General features: G+C 33.7%; 1 protein-coding gene and 35 non-coding genes across 37 annotated transcripts in view; all 36 read right to left on the bottom strand.

Annotated features, from left to right (window-relative positions):
• Positions 1–154: 154 nt before the first annotated feature.
• Positions 155–228, bottom strand: TRNAN-GUU. Its single transcript has one exon. It is a non-coding gene; the product is annotated as a tRNA-Asn (tRNA).
• A 92-nt stretch (positions 229–320) lies between these two features.
• TRNAN-AUU lies at positions 321–394 on the bottom strand. The gene has a single exon. It is a non-coding gene; the product is annotated as a tRNA-Asn (tRNA).
• A 67-nt stretch (positions 395–461) lies between these two features.
• Positions 462–535, bottom strand: TRNAN-GUU. The gene has a single exon. It is a non-coding gene; the product is annotated as a tRNA-Asn (tRNA).
• Positions 536–627: 92 nt separating this feature from the next.
• TRNAN-AUU lies at positions 628–701 on the bottom strand. Its single transcript has one exon. It is a non-coding gene; the product is annotated as a tRNA-Asn (tRNA).
• Positions 702–793: 92 nt separating this feature from the next.
• On the bottom strand, positions 794–867 carry TRNAN-AUU. The gene has a single exon. It is a non-coding gene; the product is annotated as a tRNA-Asn (tRNA).
• A 92-nt stretch (positions 868–959) lies between these two features.
• Positions 960–1033, bottom strand: TRNAN-AUU. Its single transcript has one exon. It is a non-coding gene; the product is annotated as a tRNA-Asn (tRNA).
• Positions 1034–1125: 92 nt separating this feature from the next.
• On the bottom strand, positions 1126–1199 carry TRNAN-AUU. Its single transcript has one exon. It is a non-coding gene; the product is annotated as a tRNA-Asn (tRNA).
• Positions 1200–1291: 92 nt separating this feature from the next.
• TRNAN-AUU lies at positions 1292–1365 on the bottom strand. Its single transcript has one exon. It is a non-coding gene; the product is annotated as a tRNA-Asn (tRNA).
• Positions 1366–1457: 92 nt separating this feature from the next.
• TRNAN-AUU lies at positions 1458–1531 on the bottom strand. Its single transcript has one exon. It is a non-coding gene; the product is annotated as a tRNA-Asn (tRNA).
• Positions 1532–1623: 92 nt separating this feature from the next.
• Positions 1624–1697, bottom strand: TRNAN-AUU. The gene has a single exon. It is a non-coding gene; the product is annotated as a tRNA-Asn (tRNA).
• Positions 1698–1789: 92 nt separating this feature from the next.
• On the bottom strand, positions 1790–1863 carry TRNAN-AUU. Its single transcript has one exon. It is a non-coding gene; the product is annotated as a tRNA-Asn (tRNA).
• A 92-nt stretch (positions 1864–1955) lies between these two features.
• TRNAN-AUU lies at positions 1956–2029 on the bottom strand. The gene has a single exon. It is a non-coding gene; the product is annotated as a tRNA-Asn (tRNA).
• A 92-nt stretch (positions 2030–2121) lies between these two features.
• Positions 2122–2195, bottom strand: TRNAN-AUU. The gene has a single exon. It is a non-coding gene; the product is annotated as a tRNA-Asn (tRNA).
• Positions 2196–2287: 92 nt separating this feature from the next.
• On the bottom strand, positions 2288–2361 carry TRNAN-AUU. Its single transcript has one exon. It is a non-coding gene; the product is annotated as a tRNA-Asn (tRNA).
• Positions 2362–2453: 92 nt separating this feature from the next.
• On the bottom strand, positions 2454–2527 carry TRNAN-AUU. The gene has a single exon. It is a non-coding gene; the product is annotated as a tRNA-Asn (tRNA).
• Positions 2528–2619: 92 nt separating this feature from the next.
• TRNAN-AUU lies at positions 2620–2693 on the bottom strand. Its single transcript has one exon. It is a non-coding gene; the product is annotated as a tRNA-Asn (tRNA).
• Positions 2694–2785: 92 nt separating this feature from the next.
• On the bottom strand, positions 2786–2859 carry TRNAN-AUU. The gene has a single exon. It is a non-coding gene; the product is annotated as a tRNA-Asn (tRNA).
• A 92-nt stretch (positions 2860–2951) lies between these two features.
• On the bottom strand, positions 2952–3025 carry TRNAN-AUU. Its single transcript has one exon. It is a non-coding gene; the product is annotated as a tRNA-Asn (tRNA).
• A 92-nt stretch (positions 3026–3117) lies between these two features.
• On the bottom strand, positions 3118–3191 carry TRNAN-AUU. The gene has a single exon. It is a non-coding gene; the product is annotated as a tRNA-Asn (tRNA).
• A 92-nt stretch (positions 3192–3283) lies between these two features.
• On the bottom strand, positions 3284–3357 carry TRNAN-AUU. The gene has a single exon. It is a non-coding gene; the product is annotated as a tRNA-Asn (tRNA).
• A 92-nt stretch (positions 3358–3449) lies between these two features.
• Positions 3450–3523, bottom strand: TRNAN-AUU. Its single transcript has one exon. It is a non-coding gene; the product is annotated as a tRNA-Asn (tRNA).
• A 92-nt stretch (positions 3524–3615) lies between these two features.
• Positions 3616–3689, bottom strand: TRNAN-AUU. The gene has a single exon. It is a non-coding gene; the product is annotated as a tRNA-Asn (tRNA).
• A 92-nt stretch (positions 3690–3781) lies between these two features.
• Positions 3782–3855, bottom strand: TRNAN-AUU. The gene has a single exon. It is a non-coding gene; the product is annotated as a tRNA-Asn (tRNA).
• Positions 3856–3947: 92 nt separating this feature from the next.
• On the bottom strand, positions 3948–4021 carry TRNAN-AUU. The gene has a single exon. It is a non-coding gene; the product is annotated as a tRNA-Asn (tRNA).
• Positions 4022–4113: 92 nt separating this feature from the next.
• On the bottom strand, positions 4114–4187 carry TRNAN-AUU. The gene has a single exon. It is a non-coding gene; the product is annotated as a tRNA-Asn (tRNA).
• A 92-nt stretch (positions 4188–4279) lies between these two features.
• On the bottom strand, positions 4280–4353 carry TRNAN-AUU. Its single transcript has one exon. It is a non-coding gene; the product is annotated as a tRNA-Asn (tRNA).
• A 67-nt stretch (positions 4354–4420) lies between these two features.
• On the bottom strand, positions 4421–4494 carry TRNAN-GUU. The gene has a single exon. It is a non-coding gene; the product is annotated as a tRNA-Asn (tRNA).
• A 92-nt stretch (positions 4495–4586) lies between these two features.
• On the bottom strand, positions 4587–4660 carry TRNAN-AUU. Its single transcript has one exon. It is a non-coding gene; the product is annotated as a tRNA-Asn (tRNA).
• A 134-nt stretch (positions 4661–4794) lies between these two features.
• TRNAN-GUU lies at positions 4795–4868 on the bottom strand. The gene has a single exon. It is a non-coding gene; the product is annotated as a tRNA-Asn (tRNA).
• Positions 4869–5027: 159 nt separating this feature from the next.
• TRNAN-AUU lies at positions 5028–5101 on the bottom strand. The gene has a single exon. It is a non-coding gene; the product is annotated as a tRNA-Asn (tRNA).
• A 134-nt stretch (positions 5102–5235) lies between these two features.
• TRNAN-GUU lies at positions 5236–5309 on the bottom strand. Its single transcript has one exon. It is a non-coding gene; the product is annotated as a tRNA-Asn (tRNA).
• Positions 5310–5468: 159 nt separating this feature from the next.
• Positions 5469–5542, bottom strand: TRNAN-AUU. Its single transcript has one exon. It is a non-coding gene; the product is annotated as a tRNA-Asn (tRNA).
• A 134-nt stretch (positions 5543–5676) lies between these two features.
• TRNAN-GUU lies at positions 5677–5750 on the bottom strand. Its single transcript has one exon. It is a non-coding gene; the product is annotated as a tRNA-Asn (tRNA).
• Positions 5751–5976: 226 nt separating this feature from the next.
• TRNAN-AUU lies at positions 5977–6050 on the bottom strand. Its single transcript has one exon. It is a non-coding gene; the product is annotated as a tRNA-Asn (tRNA).
• An 820-nt stretch (positions 6051–6870) lies between these two features.
• On the bottom strand, positions 6871–6944 carry TRNAN-GUU. The gene has a single exon. It is a non-coding gene; the product is annotated as a tRNA-Asn (tRNA).
• Positions 6945–7028: 84 nt separating this feature from the next.
• LOC111461467 (beta-1,4-mannosyl-glycoprotein 4-beta-N-acetylglucosaminyltransferase-like) overlaps positions 7029–10656 on the bottom strand; it is a 5401-nt gene continuing 1773 nt past the window's right edge. The window contains exons 1-2 of one of the 2 annotated variants that reach the window (XM_023104996.1): positions 9538–9953; positions 7029–8553 (exon numbers count right to left, since the gene is read on the bottom strand). In XM_023104996.1, the coding sequence (XP_022960764.1) occupies positions 7338–8459 (1122 nt within the window). In that variant the 5' untranslated portion in view covers positions 8460–8553; positions 9538–9953 and the 3' untranslated portion in view covers positions 7029–7337. Of the gene's footprint in view, positions 8554–9537; positions 9954–10656 lie in introns of those variants that run through there. The other variant, XM_023104997.1, reaches the window with a different exon arrangement.

Genomic DNA, 10656 nt, shown 5'->3' with positions numbered 1-10656 from the left:
TTTTTTTTTTTTTAAGTATTACACGAGTACGAGAATTTACAACTATAACTAGGAAGATTTGAACATTTGACGTTGAGCTATTCCAGCATATTTTATTGAAATAAATTTTTTTGGTAAACTAAAACACGCTAGAAGGAGGTAGACAACTATAACACACTGGAAGGAGGGCTTGAACCTCCGATCTTGTGGTTAACAGCCACACGCTCTAACCAACTGAACTATTCCAACATATTTTATTGAAATCAATTTTTTTGGTAAACTAAAATTATAAAAAAAAAAAAACATACTAATTTGCGATGGTTACCTAATCACTATAATACCGCTAGAAGGAGGGCTTGAACCTCCAACCTTGTGGTTAATAGCCACACGCTCTAACCAACTGAGCTATTCCAGCATATTTTATTGAAATAAATTTTTTTGGTAAACTAAAACACGCTAGAAGGAGGTAGACAACTATAACACACTGGAAGGAGGGCTTGAACCTCCGATCTTGTGGTTAACAGCCACACGCTCTAACCAACTGAACTATTCCAACATATTTTATTGAAATCAATTTTTTTGGTAAACTAAAATTATAAAAAAAAAAAAACATACTAATTTGCAATGGTTACCTAATCACTATAATACCGCTAGAAGGAGGGCTTGAACCTCCAACCTTGTGGTTAATAGCCACACGCTCTAACCAACTGAACTATTCCAACATATTTTATTGAAATCAATTTTTTTGGTAAACTAAAATTATAAAAAAAAAAAAACATACTAATTTGCAATGGTTACCTAATCACTATAATACCGCTAGAAGGAGGGCTTGAACCTCCAACCTTGTGGTTAATAGCCACACGCTCTAACCAACTGAACTATTCCAACATATTTTATTGAAATCAATTTTTTTGGTAAACTAAAATTATAAAAAAAAAAAAACATACTAATTTGCAATGGTTACCTAATCACTATAATACCGCTAGAAGGAGGGCTTGAACCTCCAACCTTGTGGTTAATAGCCACACGCTCTAACCAACTGAACTATTCCAACATATTTTATTGAAATCAATTTTTTTGGTAAACTAAAATTATAAAAAAAAAAAAACATACTAATTTGCAATGGTTACCTAATCACTATAATACCGCTAGAAGGAGGGCTTGAACCTCCAACCTTGTGGTTAATAGCCACACGCTCTAACCAACTGAACTATTCCAACATATTTTATTGAAATCAATTTTTTTGGTAAACTAAAATTATAAAAAAAAAAAAACATACTAATTTGCAATGGTTACCTAATCACTATAATACCGCTAGAAGGAGGGCTTGAACCTCCAACCTTGTGGTTAATAGCCACACGCTCTAACCAACTGAACTATTCCAACATATTTTATTGAAATCAATTTTTTTGGTAAACTAAAATTATAAAAAAAAAAAAACATACTAATTTGCAATGGTTACCTAATCACTATAATACCGCTAGAAGGAGGGCTTGAACCTCCAACCTTGTGGTTAATAGCCACACGCTCTAACCAACTGAACTATTCCAACATATTTTATTGAAATCAATTTTTTTGGTAAACTAAAATTATAAAAAAAAAAAAACATACTAATTTGCAATGGTTACCTAATCACTATAATACCGCTAGAAGGAGGGCTTGAACCTCCAACCTTGTGGTTAATAGCCACACGCTCTAACCAACTGAACTATTCCAACATATTTTATTGAAATCAATTTTTTTGGTAAACTAAAATTATAAAAAAAAAAAAACATACTAATTTGCAATGGTTACCTAATCACTATAATACCGCTAGAAGGAGGGCTTGAACCTCCAACCTTGTGGTTAATAGCCACACGCTCTAACCAACTGAACTATTCCAACATATTTTATTGAAATCAATTTTTTTGGTAAACTAAAATTATAAAAAAAAAAAAACATACTAATTTGCAATGGTTACCTAATCACTATAATACCGCTAGAAGGAGGGCTTGAACCTCCAACCTTGTGGTTAATAGCCACACGCTCTAACCAACTGAACTATTCCAACATATTTTATTGAAATCAATTTTTTTGGTAAACTAAAATTATAAAAAAAAAAAAACATACTAATTTGCAATGGTTACCTAATCACTATAATACCGCTAGAAGGAGGGCTTGAACCTCCAACCTTGTGGTTAATAGCCACACGCTCTAACCAACTGAACTATTCCAACATATTTTATTGAAATCAATTTTTTTGGTAAACTAAAATTATAAAAAAAAAAAAACATACTAATTTGCAATGGTTACCTAATCACTATAATACCGCTAGAAGGAGGGCTTGAACCTCCAACCTTGTGGTTAATAGCCACACGCTCTAACCAACTGAACTATTCCAACATATTTTATTGAAATCAATTTTTTTGGTAAACTAAAATTATAAAAAAAAAAAAACATACTAATTTGCAATGGTTACCTAATCACTATAATACCGCTAGAAGGAGGGCTTGAACCTCCAACCTTGTGGTTAATAGCCACACGCTCTAACCAACTGAACTATTCCAACATATTTTATTGAAATCAATTTTTTTGGTAAACTAAAATTATAAAAAAAAAAAAACATACTAATTTGCAATGGTTACCTAATCACTATAATACCGCTAGAAGGAGGGCTTGAACCTCCAACCTTGTGGTTAATAGCCACACGCTCTAACCAACTGAACTATTCCAACATATTTTATTGAAATCAATTTTTTTGGTAAACTAAAATTATAAAAAAAAAAAAACATACTAATTTGCAATGGTTACCTAATCACTATAATACCGCTAGAAGGAGGGCTTGAACCTCCAACCTTGTGGTTAATAGCCACACGCTCTAACCAACTGAACTATTCCAACATATTTTATTGAAATCAATTTTTTTGGTAAACTAAAATTATAAAAAAAAAAAAACATACTAATTTGCAATGGTTACCTAATCACTATAATACCGCTAGAAGGAGGGCTTGAACCTCCAACCTTGTGGTTAATAGCCACACGCTCTAACCAACTGAACTATTCCAACATATTTTATTGAAATCAATTTTTTTGGTAAACTAAAATTATAAAAAAAAAAAAACATACTAATTTGCAATGGTTACCTAATCACTATAATACCGCTAGAAGGAGGGCTTGAACCTCCAACCTTGTGGTTAATAGCCACACGCTCTAACCAACTGAACTATTCCAACATATTTTATTGAAATCAATTTTTTTGGTAAACTAAAATTATAAAAAAAAAAAAACATACTAATTTGCAATGGTTACCTAATCACTATAATACCGCTAGAAGGAGGGCTTGAACCTCCAACCTTGTGGTTAATAGCCACACGCTCTAACCAACTGAACTATTCCAACATATTTTATTGAAATCAATTTTTTTGGTAAACTAAAATTATAAAAAAAAAAAAACATACTAATTTGCAATGGTTACCTAATCACTATAATACCGCTAGAAGGAGGGCTTGAACCTCCAACCTTGTGGTTAATAGCCACACGCTCTAACCAACTGAACTATTCCAACATATTTTATTGAAATCAATTTTTTTGGTAAACTAAAATTATAAAAAAAAAAAAACATACTAATTTGCAATGGTTACCTAATCACTATAATACCGCTAGAAGGAGGGCTTGAACCTCCAACCTTGTGGTTAATAGCCACACGCTCTAACCAACTGAACTATTCCAACATATTTTATTGAAATCAATTTTTTTGGTAAACTAAAATTATAAAAAAAAAAAAACATACTAATTTGCAATGGTTACCTAATCACTATAATACCGCTAGAAGGAGGGCTTGAACCTCCAACCTTGTGGTTAATAGCCACACGCTCTAACCAACTGAACTATTCCAACATATTTTATTGAAATCAATTTTTTTGGTAAACTAAAATTATAAAAAAAAAAAAACATACTAATTTGCAATGGTTACCTAATCACTATAATACCGCTAGAAGGAGGGCTTGAACCTCCAACCTTGTGGTTAATAGCCACACGCTCTAACCAACTGAACTATTCCAACATATTTTATTGAAATCAATTTTTTTGGTAAACTAAAATTATAAAAAAAAAAAAACATACTAATTTGCAATGGTTACCTAATCACTATAATACCGCTAGAAGGAGGGCTTGAACCTCCAACCTTGTGGTTAATAGCCACACGCTCTAACCAACTGAACTATTCCAACATATTTTATTGAAATCAATTTTTTTGGTAAACTAAAATTATAAAAAAAAAAAAACATACTAATTTGCAATGGTTACCTAATCACTATAATACCGCTAGAAGGAGGGCTTGAACCTCCAACCTTGTGGTTAATAGCCACACGCTCTAACCAACTGAGCTATTCCAGCATATTTTATTGAAATAAATTTTTTTGGTAAACTAAAACACGCTAGAAGGAGGTAGACAACTATAACACACTAGAAGGAGGGCTTGAACCTCCGACCTTGTGGTTAACAGCCACACGCTCTAACCAACTGAACTATTCCAACATATTTTATTGAAATCAATTTTTTTGGTAAACTAAAATTATAAAAAAAAAAAAACATACTAATTTGCAATGGTTACCTAATCACTATAATACCGCTAGAAGGAGGGCTTGAACCTCCAACCTTGTGGTTAATAGCCACACGCTCTAACCAACTGAGCTATTCCAGCATATTTTATTGAAATAAATTTTTTTGGTAAACTAAAACACGCTAGAAGGAGGTAGACCTATTCCAGCATATTTTATTGAAATAAATTTTTTTGGTAAACTAAAACACGCTAGAAGGAGGTAGACAACTATAACACACTGGAAGGAGGGCTTGAACCTCCGATCTTGTGGTTAACAGCCACACGCTCTAACCAACTGAACTATTCCAACATATTTTATTGAAATCAATTTTTTTGGTAAACTAAAATTATAAAAAAAAAAAAACATACTAATTTGCAATGGTTACCTAATCACTATAATACCGCAAACTAAAATTATAAAAAAAAAAAAACATACTAATTTGCAATGGTTACCTAATCACTATAATACCGCTAGAAGGAGGGCTTGAACCTCCAACCTTGTGGTTAATAGCCACACGCTCTAACCAACTGAACTATTCCAGCATATTTTATTGAAATAAATTTTTTTGGTAAACTAAAACACGCTAGAAGGAGGTAGACCTATTCCAGCATATTTTATTGAAATAAATTTTTTTGGTAAACTAAAACACGCTAGAAGGAGGTAGACAACTATAACACACTGGAAGGAGGGCTTGAACCTCCGATCTTGTGGTTAACAGCCACACGCTCTAACCAACTGAACTATTCTAACATATTTTATTGAAATCAATTTTTTTGGTAAACTAAAATTATAAAAAAAAAAAAACATACTAATTTGCAATGGTTACCTAATCACTATAATACCGCAAACTAAAATTATAAAAAAAAAAAAACATACTAATTTGCAATGGTTACCTAATCACTATAATACCGCTAGAAGGAGGGCTTGAACCTCCAACCTTGTGGTTAATAGCCACACGCTCTAACCAACTGAACTATTCCAGCATATTTTATTGAAATAAATTTTTTTGGTAAACTAAAACACGCTAGAAGGAGGTAGACCTATTCCAGCATATTTTATTGAAATAAATTTTTTTGGTAAACTAAAACACGCTAGAAGGAGGTAGACAACTATAACACACTGGAAGGAGGGCTTGAACCTCCGATCTTGTGGTTAACAGCCACACGCTCTAACCAACTGAACTATTCTAACATATTTTATTGAAATCAATTTTTTTGGTAAACTAAAATTATAAAAAAAAAAAAACATACTAATTTGCAATGGTTACCTAATCACTATAATACCGCAAACTAAAATTATAAAAAAAAAAAAACATACTAATTTGCAATGGTTACCTAATCACTATAATACCGCTAGAAGGAGGGCTTGAACCTCCAACCCATACTAATTTGCAATGGTTACCTAATCACTATAATACCGCTAGAAGGAGGGCTTGAACCTCCAACCTTGTGGTTAATAGCCACACGCTCTAACCAACTGAGCTATTCCAGCATATTTTATTGAAATCAATTTTTTTGGTAAACTAAAATTATAAAAAAAAAAAAAAGCATACTAATTTGCAATTGTTACCTAATCACTATAATACGCTAGAACCTCCGACCTTGTGGTTAACAGCCACACGCTCTAACAAACTGAGCTATTCTAGCATACTTTTTTTAAATTTTTTTTTTTGGTAAACTAAAATTATAAAAAAATAAATAAATGCATACTAATTTGCAATTGTTCTAATCATGTTGACAACAACTATAACACGCTAGAAGGAGGCTTCAACCTCCGACCTTGTGGTTAACAGCCACACACTAACAAACTGAGCTATTCTAGCACATTTTGTTAAAATAAATTTTTTTGGTAAACTAAAATTATAAAAAATAAAAATATTATTAATAAATTTGCTCAAGTTGGCACAACGGGCTTGAACCTCCAACCTTGTGGTTAAGGGTCACACGCTCTAACCAACTGAGCTATTCCAACATGTTTTTTTGAAATAAATTTTTTTGGTAAACTAAAATTATAAAAAAAAAATAAATGTATACTAAATATTATTAATAAATTTGCAATTGTTACCTAATCATGTTGACAAAAATGTAGACAACTATAACACGCTAGAAGAAGGGGTTGAACCTCCAACCTTATGGTTAATTGCCACACACTCTAACCAACTGAGCTATTTCAACATATTTTATTGAAGTAAATTTTTTTGATAAACTAAAATTATTAAAAATAAATAAATTACTAATAAATTTACAATTGTTCGTAAACATGTTGACAAAAATATAGACAACTATAAAAAATAATGGACAACTATATAACACGCTAGAAGGAGGGTTTGAACCTCCGACCTTGTGGTTAACAGCCACACGCTCTAACCAACTGAGCTATTCCAGCTTATATATGAACTATTCCACAAGATTATACATGTTCTTTGAAGCATTAGCATAAGATTTAGGATGAGGAATTATTCTCCATCTCTATCTCACAAAAAACTTGTGATAAACAAAGAAGAAGTACAGGCCATTTTCATTCTATCGCTCTCTCTGCCAAACTAATGCAAAATTCAGTACACTAAACAATGGATCATCTACCATATTATCACTCGCTCTGGCTAACACTTTCAAACATTTCTGTTAGCAATTTGTGTCTTAACCTATCCTTTCTGGTACCTTTGCAAAATAAAGAGCCTGCAGTGCTAGCTAGATATTCACATAGTCTAGCAAAGCGGAATTGTACCGAAAACAAGCTAGACAAGATTAGAAACGGACGAACTACTGATCGAGGCCTCTATGGTTGCCTATTCAGCCCTGGGATGCTGTTTGCAGAGGTTCTTACACAGCCTCCAGGAAGAAGGAATCTGAACTTGTCTGCATTCTCTATCAAGTATGCAGGAAGGTGAACGGCCGATGAAGAACGCGGTATAGAGCCCATCTTCTTAATCAGCTCCTGGAAGGTGTACTCTTCGGGAAGCATGTCAAAGAGATCATCTCCCTGGCAAATGAGTTTCTGTATCCTGGCGTAATTCAAGAAGTCCCGCCGCCTTACACGGTCTGCATGACTATAAGCTGTCATCTTGAATGCAAAGTCTTGAATATTCCTAAAGCAAAAGCTACAATGCCATCCTGCATCAGAGAATATAAGATTGGTTTGGCGGGAATGCCTATAGTGAGTATATGGGCCATAGATATGAACCGAGGCTCGCCAACTGCTGTAGTCCACCGGGAACTCGAAAGAATACATGTAGTTCCTCATTTCAAGATGGACTATCGAAGGCACCTCATCACACCATTGCAGTAGTTTCACAGTATGCGGGCTCGGTATCTCATCAGTATCCGACATGATCAAAAGATCACCATTTGAAATCCCTGCACGACGAAGTAATCTATTCATAGCTACGCGTTGCTGGGATTCAAGGTCAAATGGGTTTCTATGCGACCCAGGAGATGCAACTTTTCCAGAAAACACATCATGGACTGTCTTGTTCTTCGCAAAGGAAAATCTAGCCCTATTTGCATCAAATACTAATGGCTTGCGTATGCCTGTAAAAGTGGTATGTGACTCCAGGATTACAAACTTCCAGACATACGGGTAAAGCTCCCGCCATCTAATTTCAAGCAAATCTAGCTCATTGCTGAAGATAATGGCATCAAAAACACGGCGAGGTTCAGATCGCAAAGACCAACCATGGAGGCGACAAAGATGTTCCATAGACACATTTTCGGCATAATAGTGTGGTAGACGCACAAAAGGGCGTGGAGGATTATCCCAAAGTGGGCGGAAGAAGTAAGAAATCTTTTGACCATAATTGAAAATGGTAATAACACTGATCGGAACAAGAATAAGAAGCATAAAAAGAAGATATTTCGGACGTATTCGTCTCGAATTGACCCGTAGAGATCTTATAGCCATCTTTTAAAGGAGAATAGTATGGGAAGGAAGCTACTGACTTATTGTTTTAGGTAAAAGATGACAGAGCAGTCATGGTCTCACCATTGTTGGTTACCTGAGAAAATTGACCACCACATTACCAATGATAGCAGACAACTTCAGCTAGGAAGAGGATAAATCCAGGATGAAAAACAAGAAAATAAAAGATGGAGGTAGCAAGAAAAATCTAATATTCACCTAATCATTATGAACTCCACAAATCAGTACTTTTCTTTTCAAAGGAAACAAAACTTCCATGAAAAGGAATATTATCGAGCAATGAACAACGAATTTCTTAGTCAAAAACAGTAAAAAATAATAATAATAAGACTGGATTCAAGGATTGAAAGAAGAACTTCATATTATATTTGTCAAGTTGAAGCCAGAATTTCCTTATGATAATGACTTACAAACCAACAAAAAAGAAATTAAAAGAGTCCATAATCGACCCAGTTAGACAAAGTTTGAACATGATCTTCTTACGTTAGTTGAAAACATCAACGATCTGGATTTCATATCAATAGACCCTTTTGTAGACACAACCCGAAACATAAATTTAGTTGCCAATATCATTCTCATTTCGATTTTATATTTTGCTAAGATAGCAACATTTTTCGCTTCTGTGAACTTCTCCCAACCTCAGCTACACTAGACCCCACTGATCTAACTAAAAATTAAAAAGAAAATCGTTTTAATCCAAATCTCTTAATTGATTCAAAACCCTCCTTGATCTTAAATAAAAAATTTCATCCCAATTCGTTAGATGCAACTAATGAAAAAGACTTCCTAGGTTCATAACATAGAGGTCCAGCTGAGATCACGAGCCCAAAGGAAAATACCTTGAGCAAGATTGCCCTACTTTTCGCCAAGCGAAGTCCATAAATCGCGAGGAAATGACTACGGGTGAGTAATTCTCAATCAAATTTAATCAAACTCGAATACGAATCAACGAAATCAGAACCACAGCATTCCAAACACCGTAACAATATCCACAAAGGAATCATATTCGACACTAAAAAAAAACCAGAAAAATTCCAACGCTATGAATCGATCAATTTACCTGGATGAGGTTGCACAATAACTGCAATTAAATAGGCCGTCGATCCATCCCTGCCGTTGCCGGAGAGAGAAGGGAGGAAGAATATAGGAATTTGCGTTCACAGTGATGCAAAAAAGGATCCGGAAACTGAAAGGTAAGCAAATGGGGATCGGGATTTGGAGAAGAAGAAGTAGAAATAAAAGAGAAAGGAAGGGAAGCTAGTGGCAACCAGTCGAGTGCCGGAATTGAAAGCAATCGGCGGGACGGCGTCGGATTGATCCCTTTCTCGTCTGTAGTTGCAGCGCCGTAACAACGGGACCGTAACAGCCAAAATGAGCTCCCCACCCCTCCCGCTGGAGGGTAATAACCTCCGGGCGTTGACTCTACGAACTCCACCTGCCCTTGCGTGAGCTCCCTATGATTTAGCCTTAAATCCTTTAATCCCCTAAATTTCCTAACGCTTTTTTTCTTTTTTTAATTAACCTCAATTCTTACATTATCCACTAACTCATATCTTAATTCATTAATTTTCTCATGTTTATGGTCACTTTTAAAATGCATCTATTTGGTATAGAGTTTATATAAAGTTAAATTACAAATTTAATTACCCTAAGGCAGACTTATATTTATTTCGTCTATGAATTTTCAAAATTATAAATTTAATTTTTTTTTCAATTTTTTTAAACTCACAAATCTATTATACATGATTTTAATTTATATTGGATGTATCAATTATTTTTTAAAAAATAGAAAATTTAAAAATCTATTAAAGACATTAGTTTAACGTTGTCTTATTATGATGTATGGGCTTCAAGGATAAATGGCCCATTCCCTCTCTGTGGGCCAAGACAAGCGGCCCAACTTCCGATATGGGCTCAAGTTCCACAGGATGAGTTTTTGTTCTCTCGTTCGGCCCACTGGGAGAAAATTAATAAAAATACAAAAAGGTAAAAATAATAAATTAAAAATTTTCATTATTTAATGTTTCACAACGTAAATTTTAAAATTTAGATAATTTTATCCAATTAAAGAACCTACGTTGATTTGTTGTGTAATTAATTTTCATTGATTCATATATTTAAATTCCCGTAACATATTTTTCTCCAAAAAAAAAAAAAAAAAAAAAAAAAAAAAAAAAAA

This window comes from Cucurbita moschata, unplaced genomic scaffold (assembly GCF_002738365.1).
Source record: "Cucurbita moschata cultivar Rifu unplaced genomic scaffold, Cmos_1.0 Cmo_Scf00025, whole genome shotgun sequence".
NCBI classification, from domain to species: Eukaryota; Viridiplantae; Streptophyta; class Magnoliopsida; order Cucurbitales; family Cucurbitaceae; genus Cucurbita; species Cucurbita moschata.
This window is presented reverse-complemented; position numbering and strand designations above follow the sequence as displayed.